This window comes from Bidens hawaiensis, unplaced genomic scaffold (genome assembly GCF_021521415.1).
Source record: "Bidens hawaiensis isolate Kalapana, Puna unplaced genomic scaffold, B.hawaiensis_p1.1 tig00101107_1, whole genome shotgun sequence".
In the NCBI taxonomy this organism is placed as follows: Eukaryota; Viridiplantae; Streptophyta; class Magnoliopsida; order Asterales; family Asteraceae; genus Bidens; species Bidens hawaiensis.
Window position 1 is genome coordinate 5,799 of NW_027506827.1, and position 19,078 is coordinate 24,876.

Below are 19,078 nucleotides of genomic sequence, written 5' to 3' on the forward strand. Positions count from 1 at the left end.
TTTAATTCTAACTTGGAAAATCTTTCTTTTAAGACTTCCATCAATTGATTTATGGGTTTTACTTTATAATCTTCTATTTCTGGGGGAGGTTGAACTGTAGGTTGGATTTTTATAAGGTTATTATTATCTTTGGTTTTACTTGTTTCTCCTTCTTCTTTATTATTTGAAATATTTTTTTCTATCTTATTATTTGTTTCTTGAAGGATTTCTGACAAATTGTTCAGACATAAATTTAAATAATTATTTTGCTTTATTAATTGGTTGACATGAAGTACAGTTGCCTGAAGAGAATCATTGGCTATTGCCTTTTTAAAAGCAGAGAAATATATTTCTTCATTTTCTCTTTTCATTTCAAAATCTTCTCGGGGAGGAAATATTGACTTGATAATAGTTCTTGTAGTTAATTTATAATTTTTTTCTATTATAGAGACATATTTTTGGGAATATTTGTTTATGAACCATACTGGAAATTCTATAATTTTTTGTAGGATTTGAAGATCTCTATAAAATTCTTCTCCTAGTCTTATTCTCTCATCTCTTGGAAATGATTCCATGAACCATTTTATAAAAGGTTTTCATTTTTCTTGCTTATATTTTTCGCATATCTGCTTTCTAATAGCAGATCCTGGACTAAAATCCAATTTTTTGTAATCCATTAAAGATTGAAACTCATTTGAGAGACGGTATCTTCCTCCCTAACTTGTTGGTGATAGACACCTGAGACTAGATTATCATTATTTATATTTAAATTTTCTGCCCTATTAGGTCTTATTTGAGAAGTAGAGGCCCTAGAAGATTCAGGAAACTCTACCTTATAGTCTAGAGGTGAAATGTACGACTTAGCTGAAGATGATCTATTAAGTCTTTGTGATATTGATTTAAAATCATTATCCTCAAATTCTATTTCTATATTTCCTTCAGGTGTTTCTATAAGCTTGTTTAACTTATGTTTTATTTGTGGTTGCTTTTTTATTGCTTTCTATATTTCTTCCCATTTAACTGGTCTTCTAATAGAAATATTTGATTTTCCATAATTTGTTTCTATTAATATTGTTTCATCATTTTGTTTATTAATTCTTTTGCATCTAGCATTCATGGTGGTTAATAACCTATAATATATTCTATAACAAATGCAAATTATTTCAGAACCCTGAGCATAATTGTATCCATGGGTTTTTACATATAAAGTTAAAGCGTCATCTATATTTTGATCAGATAAAGACAAATGTAAGTCTGGATAAACATCAAAATATACTGGACCATGTGCTAGACTGGTTTCTATAATACCCATTAATGATTGCTTCCAGTTTAGATTACAAGCATCTCGTAATACCGCTATAAAACTTTCCGGTAATCCTTGTAAAGTTAAAGGCTTAAAAGCAATTTGGACTAAACCAACATGAATAAAATTATAATCTTTTTTGTATCTAACTAAATCAGAAAGATTTAAAAGTTTTATTATCATTTCTTCATTACTGACTGACACAGCTTCCTCAGTTGTTTTAACAACTTGTTTCCAATTTAAAAAATTATCAAAACTTCCAATTTGGTATATAACCCTTGGGTTGATATGAGGAATTGTCCATTTATTTAATAAATCAAGATTTTTTGGAATATCATATTCTTCGCTTGTACTGTTTTTAACAGTATTTTTCTTTTTAAATAGGTTAATCATTTTAGATATAAAAGTATTGAACCATAACACAAATACCCCCCTTTAATTTCATGGTTCTGATACCATTATATATATATATATATATATATAAACTGTGAGCTAAACATCTAACCTAATCTCCATCATAACCATACACCCTAAAAGGGAACATAAGCAAAGACTATTGCGTTTTCTCTGAACGTGTTAACCGGAATCATAGGTACACTAATATTCATATTAACATGTGATTTTTTTTATCTTTTTATCATATAATTAATCAACATGTGGTATCAACGTCATAGTCAGGTTAATTAATTAATTTTATTTTGGTTTCCCTAAAGAATTGGAATTAAATAAGAAAAACAAGTTCTTTTTTATGAAGATCCTCCTATATTTTTTAGATTTTGGTTAGATCTAATTCGCAAAACAAGTTCAACCCTTTTCTTAGATCTAATTCGCAGAAAAAGTTTCTAATTTTGATGGATCTTGTTTTTTCATCAATGAAAAATAGTTTAAATAAACTGATATAATTTACGAAAGTTTCGATATTTATGTTTTATCATTTCGTTTCATTCTGGGATAGCGGAACAATAAGTAATGCTTTAATTTAAAACAAAAGGGTACATATTATATATTTTATTGGATTGAATAATGTGTTTTAAAACTTTTGATTGCTTAAAACTCTTGAATATATAAGATAAAGTACAATCACATACATGTGTTCTACCCAAACTGTATCAGTAGCTTTCTTATAACCGTAATATAATAAATACCATAGTGTCTTGCTTAGTATAATAGCTAAGTTGTGATTTTAGTGCTTTTTCTTTTTTAACCAAGTCTTTAACCACACGGTTCAAACGGTACCTGTGCAAAAATATTTATTTGTAGGATTTCAAACAATTTGTGTCCTTAGGACGCAAGACGAAATTCAAAACCTATATATGGTTAATAGCAACCTTAGACTAATTTGCTGGAATCTGATCCCCTCAAGATTTTCCTTGTATTTTATCCACAGATTTTTTGGTCATACAGTTATAAAGGATATTGTATGATTTGATGTAAACAACTAGAATGATCCAATGGATTCTTTGTTGATGAAAACCTGCATCCCCGCCCTCCTCCTCCTTCAATTCTTTCTGTTTTCGGTATTCGAGGCACGCAATATAGATCCTATTATTCCTGTTAAGGCTGGTGGAGGGGATTACACAAAACCAGAGATTGAGACAAACTTTAGAGGATCATGGGTGGTCGATAATCGGAATGTTGGTGTTGGTGCCATGCAACTCCAATTGATGCCTAACGATCAGGTGATCTGGTTTGATGCAACGACACTTGGGCCCTCGGCTTTGAAATTGCCTGCTAAGGGAAACTGTCCGATTAATATAGACGTAAAAAACCAGCCAGATTGTTTCGCTCATGCTGTCGCTTACGACTGGAAAACAAGAAAAGTTAAACCCATTGTGGTATGCTTCTAGACCTATATTTAATCTGCACTACTTAAGGAAGATAAAGCATCAAAACCCCAACCCAATATTAAACAATCCTTTCTTTTGGACCATTACATATTCCAAATGTGAACGTCTGATTATGTTTATGTATATATATATGACAGTTGTCGGGTGAACCATGGTGCTCATCAGGAAACTTGTGGCCTAATGGTAACATGGTGGCTACTGGAGGTACCTTTAGTGGTGTCAGAACTATTAGAATGCTGCCTAAAGATAATCTGAATGCCAACTTCATTGACCGAAAAAATGCTCTCGCTGACAACAGATGGTGTGTTATAATTAAGCCATTGCATTGCATACGTAATGCATTGTATTATCGTATGAATTGATATTGAACCCTTCACAGGTATGCAACTAATCAAGTTTTGCCAGATGGAAGCGCGATAGTGGTGGGAGGACGGGAGGCCTGGACCATTGAGATCGTGCCACCATCACTAGACTTCAAACCCAAGAGATTCGACTTGCCTTTCCTCAAACAAACGTGCACCCCGCCAAAGGGAATATACCGTTTCATCGAGAACAATCTCTACCCGTTCGTCTTCCTACTTCCAGACGGAAATGTATTCATTTTCGCCAACGACCGCGCCATCAACTTAAACCCCTTAAACGGACAGGTCCTAAAACAATTTCCAGTATTGCCCGGGGGGTCTCGCAACTACCCTGCTTCCGGAGTCTCAGCCCTTCTTCCGCTCAAACTCTCGGATGACAATTCACATCCGCTTAACGTTGAGGTTGCCATTTGCGGAGGTAACAAGCCGGATTCATTTGAAGCTGTTGATGCAAAGCCTATGGAACAAAAGAATTACGTGCCCGGGTTAAAAGACTGTCATAGAATCCATCCTATGAATCCGGGTGCAAATTGGGAGAATGAACAAGAAATGCCGCACCCGAGGGTCATGGGTGATCTTCTACACCTTCCAACCGGAGATCTTATCATGCTTAACGGCGCGAAAAGGGGCACTGCTGCTTGGGAGAATGCCATAGATCCCAACTTCACACCACTAATATATTCTCCATTTAAGCCTATGGGTCAAAGGTTTAAAGAAATGGTTCCAACAACAATTGCTAGAATGTACCATTCCAGCTCAGCATTGTTACCAGACACAAAGATATTGGTCGCTGGGAGCAACCCACACCAGTTCTACACTCACAATGTCAAATTCCCGACCGAGTTGCGAGTCGAGAAATTCTCACCTCCTTACTTGGATCCGGCACTTAATAAAGATAGACCTGAAATCAATATTGGTCGTACGGATAAGGTGTTAAAGTATGGAGCCATGTTTAAGGTATCAGTCACATTCAAAAATAAAATGCAATTAAACCTTGGTGAGGCTAAACTAACCTTGCTTTATCCACCATTCACAACTCATGGTTTCTCCCAAAATCAAAGGCTGATTGTTCCTCCAATTAAGGGGATTGCGAATAACGTAATCTCCGCTCTCGCACCATCATCAGGAAAGATTGCGCCTCCTGGGTACTATTTATTGTTTGTGAATCGCCTTGGTGTTCCTGGACAGGGTATTTGGGTCCATATTGACTAGGAAATGATGTTGTGTTGTTGTAACAATAGAAATTTTCTTGAGCTTTTGGTATATATCATGTTTAGAAACTTGGTTTAGAGTGATGAATCTTCAAGGGACATAGTAGGCTTTCATGACCTTGTAAAAACGAAACATGCAACTTCTTTTGGTCGTAATACTAGTTGTGAAATAGTCAGTAAAGTTTACTTAAATAATTACATTAATAAAAATTCTGTTTGTTGTTATAATACTTTGACGCAAAGCCGAAATAGAAATAAGAGCAATGATAAAAAAATATTACACCAAAATTTCCAAAATGTAATTTTGACCGACCACTTTAGAAACTACCTCAATTATTTGAAAAATTCTTAAAATGGCAACTTCTAAACCGTCTTTTTGTCCCTTTATCGTCTGGCATCCACACTTCAGAACTTCTTATCAACACGAGAATTGTTAAGTTCTCATTTTCTTTTACTGTTATATTTTTCATGCTTTTGCTCATAAAAATAGAATCAAGGTCGAATGTTAAATAACATACATAAGTGCATATAATATATATCATGGAATGTTGTTACCAATTTGATTACATGAATTACTTGCATTGCTTTGTGTTTTTTTTAGTGAAATTGGTCGTTTGTTTACTCTAAAGTTAAACGAGTTGTGCTTTTTATCTTAAACATACACTATTTTGTTTTCTTTTTTTTTAATTTAACATATACTATTTTGGTTTAGAATGCAAAGAAATATAGTTTTGTCATTATGATATTAAACTACCCGTACACCAGACATGTATAAACTAGTTTAATCAAGGGCTTATAACAATAGTGGCATGAATGTAATTATTGTGAATTATTTAAGATAGAATTTTAATAAGAAAGGGCATTTTAGGAACAAACAAAACGACCTATTAATCCGCCATATTTTTTGTCTATCCCTTCCCTCTCTTAAATCTCTTATTATGTTTCTTTTTTTACCTCCTATTCCTTAATCCACTTTTCTTTTCTAACACATGCAAATTTGCTAGGTAAAAGTGACGTAATGGTTAAAAAACAAAATTTTAAAACTTGAAATAAAATACCAATTTTACATTTACGTAACTCATTGATCAACATTAACGTGGAATACGTATGTAACATAAAAATCGACGCTAATACAACCGAAATGTCACCAACCATTAAAATGATGTTAAGTAAACAAACACTATTACATATATGTACCAATGGTGTTACGTATGTGTATAGTATCATCGCCGGCGATGTTACGTATGCGTACAATACTAGTGCCAACGGTGTTACGTATGTGTACAGCAGCGGTGGTACATATGTGTACCAACGGTGTTACATATGTGTAAAGCGGTTGTACGTATGTATACAGTGGTGGTACGTATATGTATCAACGGTGTTACGTATGCGTACCAGCGGTGTTACGTATGTGTACCAAAAGGTGTTTGTGTTGTTCATTGTGTTTGTCGTATCGGTATGTCTATTGTTCAAAACCCGATGGTATGATAATTTCTTGACCCATCATCATCATAGATTTTAAGTTTGGGAGTGGTTTTCGCTCAACCCTATAATAGGCCTTCTGCTTTCAACTCATAAATCTGCAAACGATCGATGACTATTGTTATGCTAATACTATGAGACAATTTAATGCTATACAACATCACAAGCTGCTTAAGGAAACAAAAAGGATAAAGAATACTAAATAAACTAACACCATAAAATTTTGTCCGAGTACTCCATATACTTGTTAACTGATTTTGATGTATAGATTCAAGCTTCCTATAAACGAATTCTGGGGATGTCTTGTTCACTTCCCTTTGGAATGATTGAATAAGGGCCGGCTGGGGCCGAAGTCATGTTTCATATGCACTAAAAGATAATTTAACTTCGTCAGGGCCTCGGCATTTGCGAGGCTATAAAGATGATCCGGAAGGTAAAGCGTCGACTCGTTGAAGCTACGCTCTGCTATCTCGTCAACAGACAATCCAGGTTGAGTCGGTACCTCCGCAAAAAACATATCCGCATTCCTAGGATCCTCTTTAAAACGCTGAATAAATTCTTTCATAGTAAAGATAAATTTCTTGTAGTTCCGCTTCTTGCTCTAAAAATGAGGAAAGACTTGTCGGAAATAGTTAGCTTGGTCCGACCAAGAAAGACAGGGGACTCTTTGGGCATTGCTTGGGTCGAGTGAAGTAAAGACTGGCTACCTAGAAGGAATCGGTACAGAAATGGGTGCTTTTTCTATGTTGTTTAACTTAGTTACTGGGGGGTTTCGGGGAAGACCTATGTGGGGCACCTTTTGGGTGTGGGATGCTCGTTTAACATCTGTATTAATCTCGTTCCTTATTTACATGGGTGCACTGTGTTTTCAAAAGCTTCCTATCGAACCGGCTCCTATTTCAATCCGTCTGGACCGATCGATATACCCATAATCAAGTCTTCAGTCAACTGGTGGAATACATCGCATCAACCTGGGAGCATTAGCCGATATGGTACATCAATACATGTTCCTATGCCCATTCCAATCTTGTCTAACTTTGCTAACTCCCCCTTCTCAACCCGTATCTTGTTCGTTCTGGAAACACGTCTTCTTATTCCATCTTTTCTCGAATCTCCTTTAACGGAAGCAATAGAAGCTCAAGAAGGAATACCAAAACCTAGTTCACTCACTGAGTCTCTTTGCATCCATGGCTGAATGGTTAAAGCGCCCAACCGGGCAAATTCGTAGGTTTGATTCCTGCTGGATGCACTTTTTACGTTCAGTTCAATCGCTGCTCACAGAATTGATACATATAGCTCGCCCTTATAGCTTATGGGGCACTTCACTCGCTCAACACTCGTTCAAAACATCCACTCTTTCTTCACTCGCTAGGGAAAGATAAAGGATAGATGACTGAAAATCCCGCTTAGAGATCGCAAAAATCTAGTCAGAGTAGGAGTTCCCATCCGTCGAGGCCTCGTTTTACCTGCCCTTGGGACTGGAACTGATTGGTTGCTTGTTGTGACAGCCAAGGTCTGAACATTGTCCCACTTCCCTCATCGGGTTCCTCTCTGTTCATCATGGGGTTGTTGGGATAAAGGTGGGTTTGAGACGCGCGGGTACTCTTGATGCGAAAGGATATGGATCTAGAAGCCGAGATCAAAGCGTTAGTTCAAGATAAGAGCCCTTACGAACCAAGGCTTCTAAAGTTGCCGGAGGGTCCATCATCAAGAATGGCCTAAGATGGTCAGAAGCATTCCTAACAATGCTAGCCACAGCGGAATACTCCGGCAAAACGGGTCGCCATTTCGCGGAATCGAACGCCCTAAGAGGAAGATTTCATTTGCTTTCTGTTTTGTGGAACGAAGTTGATCCATGGTCATCGGGATGTCTATGTTGAAAGAGAACCTAACCTGAAGAGTCATTGGTTTTCCAGGTCGAAAAATGAAGTAAACAACTCAGGTGGACAAGAGGCGAACCACTCAGCTGATGAGTCAGCTATACTTTTTTAAAATAGCCTAATGAGGAGACGATCGTAACCTCTGAGCTCAAAGATGGAAAGCAGATTCCTTTTTTCAGGTTTTGCATAGCTTCCCAAGCGCCCGGCGATTTTTGAATACGATTACACGAATCAAGTACAATATTAAGAAGATTTACTGAAAACCATTAAATCTTATTACCTGGATTAACAACCAAATTGGTTGTCCAACTTCGGCTTGTTTTCCGGCAAAGGTCAACTTCTAGATTCACTCCCATTCGAGCAAATTGAAGATGATTGATGGTTGTAGGAGACGGGTCAACTCAATCGTGGCAAGATGGGTAGTTTGTGATGGCAGATCGGGTTCTGCAGATTCGTCAGTCTACAACGGCTAGGCTCCTGCTATTTGAATTTCTCCGACGATTATGTATTCAAAAGGCTGATTGGCGAGTTGAAGATGAGACGACATATAACTTCAATCATAGTATTTGAATCAAAATTACTGATCGATATTTGGTGTCACTGAATTAAGTTTCATTTGTGGAAGAGAGAGATTGAAACACCTTGAAGGTTTAAATTACATGTATACCCTTAACAAATAAAAAAAAAAGAATGACAAAATTATATGATTGATTAAGAATGGTTTTCATAGTTTTTAAGTTAGGGAGTAGTTTCATTTGAACCCTCCTATATATATATATATATATATATATATATATATATATATATATATATAGGCTAACTATAAAATAAAAATCCACTTGAGTTGTGAAAACTCTATAAACCCATTCTGAACCACATGTTTTTAATTAATGTTTAAATCTTGTGGTCCACAATTAAAGTGAATAAAAAATGTAAATATAAATATAACTTTTTCTCTCTCCTGAAAACATATATAAATATTAGTAAAAAAATATTAAAAAATAGCAAAACATCTTTTTTATGTTTCTATGTTTTGTATTAAGGGGGTGTTTGGGATTCCTTATTTTACCTCAATATAACTTTTCATTAAGTTAATAAGTTACAAAAGTGTAACTTATGAAACTTTTCCTCTCACAATATAAGTAATCCCAAACACCTTATTGCTATTCAAAAAGTTAATAAGTTATAAGTTGGTGAAAATAAGCAATCCCAAACGCCCCCTAAATGTTATAACATATATTACATGTAACAAAAAAAATGATGTTACATAGGGTTTTTGCGGGTTTTCACAACTCAAATGGGTTTTCATTTTAAACATACCCTATATATATATATATATATATATATATATAGGGGATGGATCTTGCGAGAAGTGATATTACTGCGAGAAGTGAATCTCATCCATTGATTTTGTTTGATCAATGGTCATTACTCAAAATGACACTCTTGTAATTTATTTTCACCATTTTAAAGAGCTTTAATACCAAAATGGGTATGTTAGTAATTTTTATGTACCATCATTAAAAACTAATGTGTAACTCATAATTAATTAACTAGTTAATTAAATCTTCCCATTAAAGCCACAACTAAATCTCTCTTTTGAAAATCATTTAATATTTTTGGTGTACTATCATTTTGAAGGCTTACAAATACTTCATCTAATCTTATGGATGATGGATATTGTTATTTGCAGGTGTACAATGAAGAAACTGGTAAAAACCACTTGTATCTATATGAAGTGTAGGTACGTATGTACACACATACATACGTAGGTACTTATGTACCTACGTCCCCATGTGTGTACGCCCCTACGTACGCACAGACACACATACATACGTAGGTGCGTACCTACCTACGTCCCCATGTGCGGATATACCTACATGCCTATGTACGTACGTCTCTACGTGCCTAGGTACCTACGTGCGTAGGTACCTACGTGCCTATGTATGCACATGCCTTTGTAATTATGTAAATACATACATTCATAAAGTGTATGGTGTACTTATGAGTTTCATATAATTGGAATACACTATAATTTCGATAATTTTATAATAGTTATTAAAAATTCATGTAAGATATATGTGTCATCTAACAAACAAAATAAAGTAAATAAAGGTTAATATTCAAATAAAATTTAAGTTTCAATATTCTATTTTTTAACTTACTAATAGTAATTAATAGTTACCACAAAAAGAAAATTGTTTACTTAACTAACATACCCTTATAATTAATAATTAAATAAATAAGAAGAAAAATTATGATTGGTTCTGATCACTTCTCGCCCTAAAAATACTTCTGAAAAGAACCAAATCATATATATATATATATATATATATATATATATATATATATATATATATCAGAGATAGCAAACGTGTAATTGTGTGTGATTAATCGAATATACTAGTTACATGCTTACTTGTGCCAATATTCATTCATTCGTATATATTGGAGGGGTCCACATATTTCCTTGTATAAGGTGCTTATACTATTGATCAACGCTCGATTCGCTTGGCAACGGTCTAACTACTTGTTTATGGTTTGATTTATTTACCGAAATTTACTACGTTATGCTTATTGATCATACTAAATCATATTATTGCAAGACTGGTGATAATCTCACTCAACATTATGTTGACAAATTTTATTGTATTTTCTGCGCATATGCAGGTTATCATGTAAATTGAAGATTGAAGTTGGACACCTAGACAAGACCTTAGGATTTAATAAAGACAATCATTGTTTAAGTTTATTTGGAATATATTTATTTATTTGGATTATTCTGTCATAATTGGATATTGTGTGCACTTTCTGAATAAATTAATTAACTTAATAGATATTGTCATTTTTATATTATGATAGTACCTTAGAGCTGTGAACAATAGGCTCACGCCTCGACATTTCCGCCTTAGGTTGGGGTGTGAGACCTTTTCCACTCATAACACGACGGTCCTAAGTGCAAACGGGGGCACATGATCATACTTATCGAAATCACCTCTTAAAATTGAATCATTGCAAGTAAGCAAATAAACACACAATTCCATAATAAAAATTGCATTTTGAATAAAGAATAACTTAGTAAACGTTTGAATAGGATACGCATGCTACCCTCAAAATGTGAAATGTTTAAAATGGAGGTGTGAGAAACCCACCTCGAAATCGAAGATAAACATGAAATATAAACCGAAAGTGTGTTAAAGAAGCCGAAACGTTTAAACTTCATGAACTATAATTAAAACAAAAACAAAATCTAACTAACGGGATTATAAAAGTTGAATTAACTTGGTTAAAGGGATTTGCATTATTTTAATGTATTTTATTAGCATTTTATGGCATTTTAATAGTATAATTTTTAATTTAAGATTTAACTGAATTTTAACGATTTTATATTATTTAATTAAGAGTTTATTACTAAATGAGAAATATATTATTTACGAAGCACGAGTTTTATCGGAATTATATCTTGAAAATCATCAATTTAGCGTAATATAAAGTTAACGAAATATAATAATAAAGTTAACGAGAAGGAATTATAATATTAACGTTTATATTAATTAAATATTATTTCAACTAATAATTTAATAAGAGAATTATGATATTAAAGAAATACGGATTTTAACGGTATAGTTTTTTATCTCGCAACCAAATACATTAGCATTTTATAAATATTAACGAAAAGGAATTATATAGGTTAACGGAATGGAGTTGTAAAATAATATCATTGGGTTTAACGAAACTTTAACAGCTATGAAAGAGTTGGGTTTTTGGATAGAAAAGATAAAAATATAATTTATAATTGATTTTTGTTAATTTAAAATAATTTTATTTCATTTATAATGGTTTTTATTAATTTATTTTGATTTAATATAAAAAAGAATAAGGGTTTAAAATAAAAGAGAAAAAAATCGTCCTGACTCGAGTCTTTCTGTCTACACTATAGTGAACTAACCAACTGGACTTACATGCTAATTTAGTTTATAATAGGGACAGAAATTTATATAGTTATAATTAAGTTTATCATCTTCCCTATAACCCCTAATTTCTCAATTCACTGAATCTGCTTCATGTTCGATCAATTACCATTAGGTGTTTTGATTAATGGTAAAATGAAGCAAAACCATATATTACTTACCTGATATTGTTATGAATTGAGGATGAACCATGGTTGGCCGGAAAATAACTTTGACGGATCAAATACGGATTTTAGAGAGTTTATCAGTTGAAGAAGATCATTGGGGCGGTTTAGATACATGTTAGGGACCTATTTATATTATCAGTTGGAACGTATTACGTTTAATAATCATTATTGCATTTTTAATAAATTTCGGCCGGTTATACGGCGTTTAGGGAAACGATTTGCCGTGGTTGATGTTATAACGTGTTATTGATGATATTAACGTGTTTCCGTAATAGTCTAAGACGTTTACCAGCCGTTGCTTGAGTTAATTTATGCGTTAAATGGTGTTATGGGTGGTCGCCGGAGTTGTTAAGGTCATCGGATTCCAGCGTTGGCCGGAAAAACGTGGAAAGGAACGGGAGATGGCGGCTAGAAGTTTTTTTTTTTTAATAAAATACTATAATTTAAATTATAATTACACAAATGGCCCTTCTACTTTCATGTTTCTTTTTATCAGAAATTATAATACATTTATAATTTGAACCCTGAAGTTTAAAATATGTTTGAAAGGTAATAAATGTTAATATACTTGGATAATTTTGTAATTTACCCGAATAGTTTGCAACTCGAATAAGTTTAATAAAACTCTAAACCTCGGGGTTTTGAAAATCAATCAAATGAAAAAGAAAAAAAACGAACAATAACTTAAATCCTTTTGAATATTATATTAACGATTAATGTTAAACATGAATAAAATGAAATGACGAAACGGTTCGGTTTAATGAATACGAATGCGTATACAAATAAAATGACGAATGTCACATAAAATACACGAAACGAAACTTGAGATTAAATAACATTATAATATATATACATATATATATATGTATATATAAATATGTTTATAAACAAAACCAAAACTTAGAAATAGATCGGGTTTTTAGGTTTGAAAAGTAACAAATGTTACACTCCTCGCTTTCTTATTAACTTATGGTAAAGTTGTAGGTGGAAGATTTGTGAGTGTATCGATGTGTGTCTTGTGTGAGAGACGGTCGAGAGCTCCAAGGCTTGGGTTTGGGGCTGCTCCAAACCCTAAGAAAGAAAGAGAACAAAAGTGTTTTATGCGCTGTGTTTTTGGTGTATGATTATTTTAGGTCTAGCATTTCTATATATAAATGGCCTTAGGAAACATGGATTTGACCAAAGTATGGTCGTGATCTTAATAACATAATATTATGTGGTCATGTTAGAACATCCCCACTAATAAACTAATTCAAACTTGCATCTCATTGCCACATCATATTCTAAACTTTTCATCAAAAAACTCCACTTTTTCTCCTCCCATAAACCAATCTAAACCCCGTTAAAGTATAATAAACACTACAAACAAAAAACATCTAATGGAACATTGATAGTGCCACAAGAAACCACAAAAGTGCCACTAAAGAACTTTATTGGAATGAGTGACACACAAAGAAAGTGTCACTAGAAGTGCTACCACTAAAGCCTTTTAGTGGCACTTTTTACGTCTGCCGCTACAAACTTTTGGAGTTTCAGTGGCACTTTTTTTGTCTGCCACTACATACTTTTAGACTTTTAGTGGCACTTTTTCTCATTTGCCACTACATACTTTCTAGCCTTTTAGTGGCACATTTTTCATATGCCACTAGAAACTTTGGTGATTTTAATGGCACCTTTTCATTTGCTACTAAAAACTTTCCAGGCTTTTAGTGTCACATTTTTTTGTCAGCCACTAAAACTTATATATGGACTTTTGATGACACTTTTTTGTTTACCACTACAAACTTTTTGGACATCTGGTTAAACTTCTTTATCTGCCGCTAAACCTTTGGATTTTATAGTGGCATTTTTTCCTTTGACACTTAATTTTTTTTGCTTTTAATGGCACTTTTAAAGGCTACTATAAATGTTTAGCATATCATATATAGAAATCACACAACATTTAAAAGTTTGATCATATTCCAAATATATACCAAATGCCCAATAAGTCTCAAAGTTAAGTCTAAATATCAAACATGTAAAAAGAAAAACTAACAAATATCTGAACAAAAACTAAAAACTTCGTTGCGTTCATGAATCTCTTTCATATCTTCAATCTTCAAGCGAGGTACCTAATAAATAAAATTAAGACTTTTCAATATGCAAGCAATATGGACACTATTAGGGATGAGGTATTTTTTTCTCGATGACCAATATCATGCACATAAAAGATATAAATTAAAAAATGTTAATACATAAGACAATTTTTCATCGGAATATGTTATTGGTTGAATGAACATTCACGAACGGGGCATATGCTTATGTTCGTTCGTTTAACTAATGAACAAAAAATTTTGTTTATATTTGTTTGTTTATTAAACAAACGAACTTTCCGTCGAGCAGTTCGTTCGTTTATTAAATAAGGGTCTTAATACTGAATGGTTCATGAACTTAAATGAACTTACGTGGCTCGAGGAAATACGTTTCCCGCTCAAAAGATAGAGTAATATAGTATTGGGGCTGTAAGTTAGACTTTCAGCCATCACTCTACCTGCCAAGCAACAAAATTACATAACAAAATAAGTTAATTTTATCTAAAAATTTCATTGAATTATTTACTCTTTTTATGAACATTTGTTATATACCTGTTCTCATATAATCTGGAGGCGTGAAAGCTAAATTCGTGCTATAGCTTTTTCCATCTCGGCTATTTTTCGTTAGCCCAAAACACGAGAGCCTCGGATTGCATTCCTACACAATCCAATAATAAGAACACAAGACAACAAAACATAAGAACAACTTTAAAAAACTAATATTTCTAATATTTTTTTTACCTGATCAAACAAGACGGTCGTAATACAAAGCACATCCTTTTCTGCTCTTTTACTTGATCAAACAAGTCTATAAGCATTAAGGTCGTGATATAGAGCCCATCCTTTGCTGCTGTAGTAATCTAATGCTTGTGCTAATTGCAGAGCTACAAAGGAAGTCTTAACCGCATTGCCCATTTTAAACGCCATGGCACTCCCCTAAGTTACGTTATATATTATAAGTTTGTTACAAATTATAAATATTTGAAATGAATATTAACAAGTTATAAAAGACTGACAATGAGATGTTTGGATGAAGTTTCATGAAGCATGAACTTTGCCACTAGCAATCTTTGATTTCCTTCATAGCAACATCCCAACAAATTGGCCAATCTTGGGCTTCTAAGCTGTAGTTCAAATTCCTGCGCACATCACACAGTGATTTTTTTTTTGTGTTTTCTACAACCATAATATTAATATCCATAAAAACACAATTAACAATACATCACCTGAAAAAACAAAGGAACATCCCCTGTTACTGAAGTCACCAACTAGGGCTGCAAGCGATTCAGGTCAGGCAAGAACAGGTCATTGGGGGGGGGGGGGGGTTGTTCAGGTTGGAATGGGTCCAGGTCAGACAGGTTTAGGGTCAAAACAGTCTGGATTTCTTTTTTTTTTTTTTTCATAATGTTTCACCGAATCTAATATCTCTTGTAAAATCTTGAGATGTAATAATTTATTTCTCTTTTCAATGTAATTCTTTACCTGGATTATCAATCTTACCAACGCGTAGCAGCAGATCGAGTAGGGTGGTTCGGTAGATTATCAGATGATACAATTTCTATTACTACGGAAACCATAATGTTAACTGTAAAAAAAAAACAGTAAGCTTGCTGACACCATGGGAAACTTTATTTCAATAACATTCTACTCAATTGCATTTAAAGTGAGAAACTAACTGAAGCACAAACAAAAAACCTAATGCATAAGTATTGGAGAAATCATGTAAAGGTAATAAACTAATGTCAATTTTTTTGGTCACTAATGAACAACTGTATGTATTTAGTGTAAGCTCCAACTGATCAGAGTTTTAAATCTACATCTTATCAGTTGTTTTTTGTTGATGAAGTGTTGATCATCTATGAAAAAATGCAGGTTGTTTTGCCATCTTTGGATGATCAGTCTCGTTATAAAGCTGCTTCGACCCAAAGTGGAATAACTCTATCCCGTATTGGGAAATTATCCCCACCTGGCACTCCCGTTTTGCCACCTCTAGATCAAATCCATGATCACAACAACATAAATAGAGATGAGAAGGATTATACCTTCAATAATTCTTGGGCATTTGAGACTTCACGCATGCTATAAAGTGGATCCAAGGAGCGTCTACCGATATTGCATTTTTTATTCTAAGATTATTTGACAAAATTAATACACTAACAATGGCTGCTGATTAAAATCAATCAAAATTCAACTTATGTTAACTTATAGATTTCCTATGCAGCATGAGCTGTCAACATTTTGTGGAAGAAAAAATCAAGCATAACTCAATTAAATAATCACAATAATAAAAGATTTTTAACGGCTAACATATGGAAACCGGAAACATCAACTTAAGATAGCCAGAGCTTCAAACGAAACAACATAATAAGAATTGATTTTATTAAAGCTCGTTTAGTTATCGAGCACGTGCCTTGTATATTTTTAAGTTTTACATCTTTTGGACTCTCATGTATTGATTTCAAACTATGCATCCGAGCTCAACCCAAGCTTTGGCTCGTTTAAGGTACTACACGAGCTCGAGCCGAGCTTAGGCTCGTCTAAAGGTTTTCTAAACAATAATTTGCCTTTTAAAGACTTAATCTAATGACCAAACGATTTTGCCTTTTGCCCTAACGGAAGAAGTCCATCATTGCAGTGTTATCTAATTTTCTTACAATCTAATGACCTAATTCAACTGCTCATCACAAAATGTAAACAAACACTAATGGTTCCTCTTATAGCAATTCAGTATAACAATAGGCGCCCACAACTAGTTTCAATGTGAATTTATACTGGATATGAAATCAAGAATCAATAGAAATCTCATTCATAGTCACATTTGCTTAGCAATCAACCCTACAATTATGGCACTGTTGAAGCATAAACCAGATGCCTAACAAACAGAATCAGTTACAGTCAACACAACTTTTTGGAGCTAAACATATCACATCTAACAAGTGATTAACCTATATTGAAATTACTAGTTGCTTCAATGTAGGATAATCCAATAGAGGAAAATGAGCAGAAGCAAAAACAAAACGAAAGAGTGAAATCAATATACTCCACCGGAAGTCCTTCACCGACGGTCAAACGTGTGTTGTCTAGGTCTGAAACCAAAGTCCAACTACGAATGAAATGAAAGAGTCAAATCGACGAATGAAAGCCGATTGATTACCTTCCTTGACAAAGAAATCTAAGATTTAGCTGGAGTAAGAATGAAGTAGGATCGCCAGAGTGTGTTTCTATAGTGAACCTGCACCTCCTCTATGGTCTATGTTTACTCTGAGTTAGGGTTTTCAGATCTGCCGTCGATAGTTTCCGGTAGCATCATATATTCCAGTGTGGAGAGTAGGTTAAACCAGGTCTAAACTTGTTAATAATGTTATAATTAATTTATTATTAAATTCACTTGTTAATAATCTTATGATTTAATGGAAGTATGGAACCAGTAAATGCAACCCTCGCGCTACGGCAGAAACACAACAGAATTTGGTCAGTATTAAATTAGTTCGTATTGCAACGGTATGGTGTCAACACTAACAACATCAACCAATAGGAAAAACGAAAAAAAAAAAAAATTGTAACGAAAATAAATAGTGATCGTCCCTCACAAACAAAAGTTACAATTTAATATATATAATAATTTGAGGAACTCTTGCTATAATCGCGGTTAGCTTTTATATATATAGCTAAGTGTCACTAAAATTTACGCAAAATGCCACTAGTGGCACTAAAATAAGTGTCACTAAAATTTACGTAAAATGCCACTGAAATCATAAATTTTGTGGCACTAAACTAGTGGCACAAAAGCTAACTGTCATAAAAAAAACGTGCGACACTAGATCTTTAGTGGCATACAAAAAGTGTCACTAAAATCATAAATTAGTGGCACTAAAACTAAGTGCCATTAAAATAGTGTTAGCAAGAATGGCATACGTAAAATGCCATTAAAAACCTAAATTAGTGACACAAAAGCTGATTGTCATAAAAACGTGTGACATTAGATCTTTAGTGGCATACAAAAAGTGCCACAAAAATCATAGATTAGTGGCATTAAAACTAAATGCCTCTAAAAGTGTTGTAAGCAAGAATGGCATACGCAAAATGCCATTAAAAACCTAAATTAGTGACACAAAAGCTAATTGTCATTAAAAATGTGTGACACTAGATCTTTAGTGGTATACGCAAAGTGCCACTAAATCATAAATTAGTGGCACTAAACTAAAAGCCTCTAAAAGTGTGTTATAAGCAAAAATGGCATACAAAAAGTGCCATTAAAAAACCTAAATTAGTGGCACAAAAGCTGATTGTCATAAAAAACGTGTGACATTAGATCTTTAGTGGCATACAAAAAGTGCCACAAAAATCATAGATTAGTGGCACTAAAACTAAATGCCTCTAAAAGTGTGCTATAAGCAAAGATGGCATACACAAAGTGCCATTAAAACCCTAAATTAATGGCACAAAAGCTATAAGCCATTGAAAATGTACGCCACTAAATGGCCTTTTTTTGTAGTGAAATATATATATATGTATATATATATATATATATATGATTTGTGTGTAGTGGTTGTGGTGGGGCCACTACAAACCCACCTTCCTAACGTTTGAGAATGCAACCAAACCTAACACAAACGTTTGTCTCCAACCATAAACCAATCTAAACCCCATGCCATGTCACCAAAAACCAATAGATGGAAGGTAGGGGTATGGTTTGGTAATTATATTGTTTTTCGTTCTTTGATTTTAACATAGATAATGGGTTTACTTGTATTATATATGCTACACCCTCTTTGTGTGTGTGTGTGTATATATATATATAGGC

The 19,078-nt window shown here is 33.7% G+C and overlaps 1 protein-coding gene and 1 pseudogene across 1 annotated transcript; one reads left to right on the plus strand and one right to left on the minus strand.

Moving 5' to 3' along the window:
• Positions 1–2,689: 2,689 nt before the first annotated feature.
• Positions 2,690–4,880, plus strand: LOC143618600 (putative aldehyde oxidase Art an 7). Its single transcript, XM_077090744.1, has 3 exons — positions 2,690–3,117; positions 3,267–3,430; positions 3,509–4,880. The coding sequence occupies exons 1-3, from the start codon at positions 2,734–2,736 to the stop codon at positions 4,701–4,703; spliced, it is 1,743 nt and encodes a 580-aa protein (XP_076946859.1). The 5' UTR covers positions 2,690–2,733; the 3' UTR covers positions 4,704–4,880.
• Positions 4,881–14,232: 9,352 nt separating this feature from the next.
• LOC143618601 (serine/threonine-protein kinase BSK7-like) lies at positions 14,233–15,422 on the minus strand (annotated as a pseudogene).
• Between the last annotated feature and the right edge of the window lie 3,656 nt (positions 15,423–19,078).